At 59.4% G+C, this 9,233-nt stretch overlaps 1 protein-coding gene across 1 annotated transcript; it reads right to left on the reverse strand.

The window, feature by feature from the left end:
* Positions 1–9,202, reverse strand: DHX58 (DExH-box helicase 58). The gene is made up of 13 exons (XM_055132590.1): positions 8,871–9,202; positions 8,522–8,690; positions 8,177–8,378; positions 7,705–7,895; positions 7,031–7,147; positions 6,063–6,189; positions 5,361–5,552; positions 4,167–4,423; positions 3,582–3,731; positions 3,334–3,495; positions 1,595–1,785; positions 816–912; positions 1–552 (listed from the first exon to the last, which is right to left on the reverse strand). Exons 1-13 carry the CDS (start codon positions 8,882–8,884, stop codon positions 376–378), a joined length of 2,046 nt encoding a protein of 681 aa, XP_054988565.1. The 5' UTR covers positions 8,885–9,202; the 3' UTR covers positions 1–375.
* Positions 9,203–9,233: the final 31 nt, after the last annotated feature.

Below are 9,233 nucleotides of genomic sequence, written 5' to 3' on the forward strand. Positions count from 1 at the left end.
GCCAATTTCCTTTATTATCAATTTTTAAATTTATGGGTTAACCTCAAATATGTAAGTGACCTTGAACAGAGAAAGGAGGGGCCAGGGACAGTGTATTGCATTGTCTGCCTCAGTTTCCCTAACCCATTTTCATCCAGCGTGAGACACCTGCCTCAGTTCCTCACCCGCCCTCTCACCCCCCACCTAATTCAGTGCGTGTGGAAGTGTTGGGGGTGGGGCGCGGTGGCTCTCCCATTGCTTCCTCGGAGTGGGAGTCCAACAGGCGGGGCAGTCTGGGGCCCTCAGAGCCAGCGGCTCAGGAGACCGGGAAGAGCGAGTTGCGGTGGGCTCTGCTGCCCCCTGCAGCCTGTGCCGGGCATTGCCGCGAGCAGCCACTCAGTCCAAGGACAGGCTCTGGGCACAGTGCTGCAAGTAGTTGAAGTCGGGCACCGGGAAGGGCACACGGGACCACTTCTTGGCCTGGATCCGCCCTTGCGGGGTCTGGAGCAGCATACTACGGACCTTGAGAGCCGGCAGCTTCACCGACTTGTAGACCATCTGTAGACCCCAGAGCTGGGGGCAGGACACAGACGGCTGGGTCAGGGGCTGTGCCCAGGACGGGCTTCTCTCCACGAGATGGGCTCCATGGAGGCATCTGTCACCCTCAGCTCTCTCCTCTGTCACACTGCAGGATCCCTGAGCCTGGGGCTAGGCCCCACTCCCGAGGACCAGGACACCCAGCTACACCCCCGCCTCCCCGCCCCTGGGCCCCAGCGACGCCCTGACGGCAGAGGTGGGGTCTCCTCTGTCAGACTGACTTTGGTCCCAGAACTTACCTCCCCACAGTTCCTACAGCTAATGACACCCCCAGGGGTCCAGTCCTTGAAGACTTTCTCAATGGCCACCGGCTGCTGGGAGACATTGTAGTAGATCCTGGAGGGAAAAGGGAGGCGGCACGGCCCTCAGGGACCCCATCCTTGCCCCAGCTCTGTGCCCAATTACTTGCTGCACCTTCTCCCGAGAAAGAGAACTTCCTGCCTGCCATGAGGTGGATACTCCCCAGGGCCTGGGGTGCCCCAGGCCACCTCCACTCCCTCTTGCCCATGTTCAGGTGTCAGCAGTATCCCCCAAGCTGCACTGACTGCCACCCTCTCCTACCAGGTCCCCCTGCCTCCATACCTCCTCCCAAGCCCCCTGCCATCCTCTGCCATCTGCCCGCTTGCCAGTCTGAAGATGGAACTCAGATCAACCCTGGCATTCCCGGGCTCAAAATTTATCCAAGACTCTTCGCTGGCCACTGGGAAAAGGCTGCCCTGTCCGGCCTGCCCTCCATCTGTATCTGCACCTCCCTCCCCAAGAGACCCCAGAATGCCTCCCCTCACCACAGCCCTGCACATTCCAACCCTTCCTTCCAGATCCGGGGTTGCAGCAGATGCCCCCCTTGTCTAAGTCCGGGTGGAAGTCCTGAGCACCCCTGGTACTTGGTGGATTTTCGCACCTGACGGCTGTGAGAATGTTCCTCCAGCCTCCACACCCTCAAAGCAGCACCACCTGGAAGTAGGATTCTCAGCCCCCCTTGGCCCACCTCCCCATGCCACGCGCTCCCGGGTCTCACGAGAAGTTGGCATTCACGTTGACGTGGTGGGCGCCCTCCACCTTTCGCAGGTCGCTCCCGTGCCCCACGGCCACCATGCAGTTGATGCAGAGCAACTGCACCTCCTCCGCCAGGAACTGCTGCTGCTGCCTCTCTCGCTGAGCCGCCTGCGCCGCGCGATGCACCAGGGCCGAGCACTGCAGCTCCCGCAGCTAAGGGAGGGGGCACCCAGCCGGGTCAGAGGGCGCAGGGGACCCGAGCAGGAACTGGCTCAGCAGGATCTGGCTTGGGTTTGGTTTGCTAGTTTTTGGCCCACCCCTAGCGGTGCTCAGGGCTGACTCCTGACTCTGCACTCAGGAATCGCTCCTGGGGGGGCTCGGGGGACCACATGGGGTGCTGGGGATGGAATCCGGTTTTGGCTCTGCTCAAGGCAACTTCCCCACCCTTGAACTATGGCTCCAGCCCCAGACCATTAGGGTCTGGAAGGGTCCTGACTTGGCTACATGGAGAAAAAGTAATATGAGCAAAATAATAAAAATAACAAAAAATTAAATAATAATACGGGAGGGAGCACTTTCTAGCTGAAAATTTTTTGGTTTGGGTTTTTTGGAGCCAAACCTGGTGATGCTCAGGGCTTACTCCTGGCTCTGCACTCAGGAATTTTGTTGGTGCTCGGGGGACCATATGGGGTGCTGGGTATTGAACCCGGGTAGAATGCATGCAAGGAAAATGCACCCCCCCCCGCCCCCGCCCACTGCTGTACTGTATTGCTCCAGCCCCTCTCACTGAGTCCTATTTGGACAATTTCATGCACCAAACTATCACTTTGAATTTTTTTTTCTCAGTGCCAGGGAATGAAGCTTGGGCCTCACCCACTCATCTACTGCTGGGCCAAAGCTGCTGCTGGATTTATCTGGGTTGGGATTTAGGGGCCACTCCCAGGGCTCCAGCCTGGCTTGAGTTTGCTCTCCAGCACCTCAAGCCACTGCTTTGGAGCATCACCAATCACTGGGACAACTAGAGTTGATGGAGACTAATCTTGGTGAAGCTGGATGATGAGGAATAGGTTTAAGTCCTGTTTGAGGGATGGTTTGGTCTTTGCATCCCTCTGCCAGATTCGAGCAGGGCTGAAGATGGCATGCATAGTCCTGGCTCTGAGGATAAATGAAAAACCCTCATGGGCCGGAGCGATGGCACAGCGGGTAGGGCATTTGCCTTGCATGCGGCTGACCCGGGTTCGATCCCCGGCATCCCATATGGTCCCCCAAGTACTGCCAGGAGTAATTCCTGAGTGCAAAGCCAGGAGTAACCCCTGAGCATTGCTGGGTGTGAACCAAAAAGCAAAAAAAAAAAAAGAAAGAAAAGAAAAACCCTCATAAGGGCTGGAGTCAGAGTACAGCATGTCGGGTATTTGCCTTCCAACACCCAGATTCTATCCCTGGGACCATGTATAGTCCCCTGTGCAGAAGCACAAGAAAGTCCTGAGTACTGCTGGGTGTGTTTGTCAAAAGAAAAACGAACAAAAACAATCCCTGGCACAGGCCTGGTCACAGTGTGCAGTGGGCAACAGCCGTCAGCTTCCCGGCTCCATCACTCTCCCTCAACCTCTGCCCTGCCTCCGTTTGAACCTTTCACAAGTGGATTCCACTTCCCCCAGGAGGAAGGGAAGACAGAGGGACATGCAAGGAAGGTAGCCAGAGGGTTCTCGGCACCCACCTCCCTCGCCCAGCTCCCTGCAGGCTGCCACACTGCCCACACACCTTGGTCTGGAACTCGGCTCTATCCATTTTCTGCACAGTCGCCACCGCCTGCTCCATCAAGGTCTCCAGCACCTCGTTGGTCTGTTCCCGCCGCAGCTCCCGGCTGTTCTTGGTGGCCACAAAGGTGTACAAGCTCTGGTTAGCCCGGGCTCGGCCTCTGGCCTGGAAAGGATGACAAAGGAGAGCACTGAGCAGGTCTACAGCACCACACCAGATCCTCTGGGCAGCGGGGCGGCAGCCACGGGTACCTGGACCATGGAGATCTCGTTGGTCAGGAGGCCGTAGCGCACGACCACATTGCACTGGGGGATGTCCAGCCCCTCCTCTGCCACACTGGTGGCCACCAAGAGGTTCAGTGAGCCTTGCCGGAATTTCTGGATCACTTCCTGCTGCCCCTTCTGTGGGGAGGGAAGAAAGTGCATGGTACAAGAGGGTGGCTCCTACCAGCCCGGCCTCTCTGGGTACAGCCTTTACCTAGAGACCCCAATTCCCCAGCTGTGTGTCCAAGAGACTCCAGGATCTCACCCATCTTCCCAGTGACCTCTAAACAATTCTCTCCTTGGGGCCCAGGGGTTCTGTGCCCCGACCTAGGACCCTTCAGAATATCATCTGGAGGATTCCCCAGCCCCCAGGAAATACATCACTCACTCTTTCCTCACAGACCCCCAGACTAGAGACCTCAGTGTCCACCTCTTCTCCCTGCTCTCCTCCACTCTGCCTGGGGACGGTCAGTGATTCCCCCTGGCCCCCGGGTCACTCTGTCAATCACCCTGCTTTTCCCTTGCTTCCCAGGGAGCGGGCCCTGCCTCCCAGTCCTTCCGCAGAGCCCACACCTGGGTCATGTGGGTGTTCTGGCTGCTGCCGCTGCCTGCCCCAATGAGCAGCTCGGCCCTGATATCCACGGTCTGCAGGCCAGGCTGCTGCTGGAGCCAGAGCAGGAGCGAGTGAGCGCTCTGGCGGGTGCGGGTGAAGATGAGGCCCTGGGGCCTGCCCTGGCTCCCGAACTGCTCCTGCAGGATCTGTTCCAGCATCTCCAGTTTGGGGTTCTCCGGACCACACTGCGCCAGGCGAGTCAGCTCATGCCTGTGGTCTGCCAGAAGCATTCAAAACACAGTGCTCAGGCCAGGAGGGCGAGGCTCGGCAGGAGTCCACAGGCTCTGAGCAGACTGTCCTGTCTAGTCCCCCTGCAGACAACCCCCCAGAGCACCCTTAGGACCCCCTCAGGGTGTCAGAGCTCCCCCCGAGTGCCTGCAGAGCCAAATCCAGATTTATACTACGGTGCCAGGATACCTTTCCATGCTGAGCTGTGTGGCGCAGGCTGACTCGACCCCCGGATGACCTTGGCCTCTCAAGACCCGGCTGGAGCAGGCTTACTTTCACCCTCTGGCCACCTCTGCATGTTAAAGTACCAGTAGCCCTTGGCTTTCAGGGGCAGTCAATGGCTTTTATAATAATCTCTGTTGGTGAGGGCTGGAGCGATAGCACAGTGGGTAGGGCATTTGTCTTGCATGCGGCCAACCCGGGTTCAAATCCCAGCATCCCATATGGTCCCCTGAGCACCGCCAAGGGTAATTCCTGTGTTCAGAGCCAGGAGCAACCCCTGTGCATCGCCAGGTGTGACCCAAAAAGAAAAAAAAATCTGTTGGTAACTTGAATTAGTTTTTTTTCCTTTTTTTGGGTCACACCCAGCGAAGCACAGGGGTTACTCCTGGCTCATGTACTCAGGAATCCCTCATGGCGGTGCTCAGGGGACCATATGGGATGCTGGGAATCAAACCCTGATCAGCCACGTGCAAAGCAAACACCCTAACACCCTACCTTCTGCTATCACTCCAGCCCCTGAATTAGTTATTATGTGTATCCAAGCCTTCATAAGTGAGGACTTGTCTTCATAAGCAAGGATGTGTCCACAGCCTTGGCTTTTGATTGGAAACACTCAGCACTCTCTCAGCATCCAACCGGCCCTGGTATCAGAACCCTGGCTGCCCTCTAACCTGCCTGTCCATTTCTAAATGGCTGCACCTCACCTTTGAAAAGCTCCATTAGCCAGCGCTCGGCATGCAGGACCCAGGTCTTGGTGGTGCGCTCCCTGTCATAGAAATCCTGCAGCACGGCCAGAGCATCCACAGCGCGAACCGTTTCGTGGATGAGCAAGGCGTCATTGTAGTGCCGCAGGTGGAGCGCGAACACCCGCCGATCGAGAAGCCCAGCCTGCGCAGCTGTGGACCAGCAAGAAGAGCAATTTCTGATGGAGCCGCCCCACCCCTACCACGGGGCCACGCCCCCACAAGCCTCATCCGTCCATGGCCACGCCCTCCGTGGCCACGCCCACCACACCAAGGATCTCACGCCTTTGCTGGGGGGTGGCACTTGGCTGTAGCGATTCATCCACCCTAGCCCTTCCATCCCCCTCCCAACTTCCTACACGCACAGCGTTTTGCCTTGACCATTTTCACCTGTAGCCGCCTTATCCTGGAGAGAATCCAGTACCTTAGAAACACTGGTCTAGCCTTTGCCTGCTCTTTGCTGGGGTGGGAGCATAGCACAGTGATTAGGGCGTTTGTTTGCCTTGCATGTGGCTCACCTGGGTCTGATCCATCTGGTCCCTGAACACCACCAGGAATGATTCCTGAGCCCTACTGGCTGTGCTCTCCCCAGCAGAAGGCTCCTCTCTGGTCTGCCCAGCACGGCCCTGCTGCCTCGCCCTCCACCTGGGTGCCGTTTCTCACCATCTCGCATCAGCTCCACCACCTTCTGCTCATAGGCCTGCGTCCCGAAGTCCCGACTCAGCTCGGGCATCTCCATGCGGTCATGGATTTGGTCCATGAGGTTCTTCAGCATGTCCCCAAAGGGGTCCTAGTAGAGTGGTGGTGGTGGGGGGTCATTCCCGCATGCTGGCAGGGAATAGGCACAGAGAGGGGGTGCTGTTCCCTACTTGAAGGCTCCCCGCTGGCCCCAGCCTGTAGAGAGAAGCCAGCTCCAGGAAGAGCAGCTAGGGTGGGAGGGACACCCCTGCTCCACCTCCACACTGCCGCCCAGAGGGGGCACAGCAGGGAGGGAGCGTGGAACAGCCTCAGGAGAAAGTACTCAGCAGCAGCGTGCTTCAGCCTTTTCACACCTGCGGGCCGACACGGCTCTGCAGACGGGCCCATGGGCCGGCTGTCAGAATTGTGGTGGTACACCAATGGTTTTCTTTTTTTTTTTTTTTTTGCCTTTTTGGGTCACACCTAGCGATGCACAGGGGTTACTCCTGGCTCTGCACTCAGGAATCACTCCTGGCAGTGCTCAGGGTGTACTGACGCCGAGGGCAGAGCTCCAAACAGCTAGAGCGTGAACTAGTGGGGGGGGGGGGGTCCCTTGGCAAGCAGGTCCAAGCAGGACCATATGGGATGCTGGGAATCGAACCCGGGTCGGCCGCGTGCAAGGCAAACGCCCTACCCGCTATGCTATTGCTCCAATCCCACACCAATGGTTTTCAACCCGTCTACAGCGATAGACAGCCACCATCTGTGGACGGGGGGGCGGGGGGGGTGTTGGAGACAGGGGCTCTATGGGGTGCCCAGGGTTTTAACAGATGTCCAGCAAGGGGTAACGGAGGCTCCACTACGTAAGCAAGTAGCTGAAGTCACAGAGCCAGTGAGGATGCAGCTGGGGTGTCCCCTCGCCCCAGAGCCCACTTGCTCTCTCTCCCACGCACCTCACTGCGCCTGTGGCAGAGGTCGTACTTCTTACAGGGCTGGTGGTTGTGTTCCTGCAGCTCAGGAAGACTCTTCTGGGGTGACATGATGAGCTGTGTGTCCAGGTTGGCACAGAGCTGGTGGGGAAAGGACAACAGACAGTTACCGGAAAGGGGATGGAGTGTCCCGTGGAGCAAGTGGATCCCCACCAAGGACATGAGAACCCACAGCAGGGCCACCGGAAGTGTGACTGGTTCACTCAACCCCTAGGTGTTCTCCTTGTCCGGGCCAGGCGCTGCTCTGGGAGATGGGGACACCACCAGTCACTAGGTGCTGAGGGAAGGCAGTGAGGGGAGGGTTATAGAGTGTCTACGAGGCCCGAGGAGAATAAAGCAGAATAAGACGGTCTGGGGAGACAGCACAGCGAGGGGGCCACTTGCTCCGACACAGCTGACCCTGGTCCAATCACAGGGACCCCATATGGTTCCACAAGCCCCACTAGGAGTGATCCCTGGGTGCAGAGCCCAGAGTAATCCCTGAGCACAGGCCAGTATCCTCCCCTCCCCCACCAGCCCAGAAAAACAAAAAAACAAGTGGAGATTAGGTGAGGAAGGGGCTTGAGCCTGCCGAGGGGGGCCAGGAGGACAGTTGGACAGATGGTGGCGGGAGGAAGAGGGTGGCTGGCCGCGCTCACCTGCAGGATGTGCTCGACGGCCCCTTTGAGCGTGTTGGCCCCTCCGGTGCCTGGGGACGCTGTGAGACCCAGAACCTGGGGCAGGCGCTGCGCCCCGCAGAGTTTCTGCTCCAGGTACCGGCTCAGGATGACGTTGTAGACGGTGCCTTTGTGCGTGTGGTGACACTCATCCACCACGAGCAGGGAGAAGTCTGGGGGCACACGGGGACAGGCTGTGACCTGCTTGCCAAGGGACCCCCCCCCCACTAGTTCACGCTCTAGCTGTTTGGAGCTCCGCCCTCGGCGTCAGTACACGGAGCCTCAGCTGGGACTTGCCCGGGAAGCCGCTGTAATAAGTCTATTTCTACGCGACTGGTGGCTGGGGTTTGGGGAACGGGGAACCCCTCCATTCCACCTCACAAAGGAAAGTTGGCCTGGCCCGGCAGCACGTGTGGACGCCCAGGGGACCCTGCCACCCGCCCGCAGCCCTCACCATTGAGCTCCACGTGTTCCTCCTGCTCCTGGCTGCTCAGCGCCATCTGCAGCAGCTCAGCTGTGCAGATGAGCAGGTCGTTTTTCCTGGCCAGGTGGCCAAAGCCAGGTCGTGGCCCCATGTCCCCGCTCAGGGTGGCGATGGACGAGCGTTTGTCCAGCATTCTGCTAAACTCCTCAAGATGCTGGGTCACCAGATGCACCTGGGGGTGGAGAGGGAGAAAAGCCGCGGTGAGTAGGCGCGCAGCCAGGGAAGGCGCTGGCTGGAAGGGGAGGAGAGCAGAGGCGACAGCCCTGGGATGCTCCGAGGGGCTGAATGAAGCCCTGCGGCGGGCAGGCCACTCACCCTGTTGACCAGGACAACCACCTTGGCTCTGTCCACAGTCGCTAAATGCTTCTTGGCCACGTAGGCGGCTGCCCGGGTCTTCCCGGCGCCCGTGGGCAGCCAGATGATAATATTCTTGCCCTCCAGGGCGGGCATGATCACCTCCCACTGGTAGGGACGCAGAGTCATGCTGCGAACAGCAGGGGAGCTCAGACCTCCTGGCCCCTTGGGGCGGGGCGCCTCAGCCTCGACTGGCCCCAGTCCTAGTTGCCCTGATCTCCTCTCGAGCCTGCTGTGCCAGGGCACCCAGGGGTCACCCGGCAGGCGGAGTGACAGGGCTTCCCCGACCCCGACCCAGGCCAGGTCTCACCTGCACACCTCCATTGACTGCAGGGCAGCTGCGCTAGGCTTTCCCGGTGCCTAGTGCCGAAAACCACTGACTGAACTTTGCTGCTGAGAAAAGGAAACTGAAACTCAGAAGGGGCGGGGCCGAGCCAGCTGAGGCCGGGGCAGGACAGCTGCGGGAGGGCAGGGAGCGAGAGCACGAGCACCGGGTGGGCGGCGCCCAGGGCTCTCCCCGCCCCTCCCACGGGCTCCAGCCCCACCCAGCAGAGCCCACTTTGGGGAAGTGGGGCGACAGCTGTGGGGTTCGACGCACCCGTGACTCCCAAAGGACAGGCGGGGGGAGAGGGGAGGGCATGAGGGTTCCCCCCCACCCCCCACCGCCCTGTCC

The sequence above is a fragment of the Sorex araneus genome, chromosome 3 (genome assembly GCF_027595985.1).
Source record: "Sorex araneus isolate mSorAra2 chromosome 3, mSorAra2.pri, whole genome shotgun sequence".
Classification (NCBI taxonomy): Eukaryota; Metazoa; Chordata; class Mammalia; order Eulipotyphla; family Soricidae; genus Sorex; species Sorex araneus.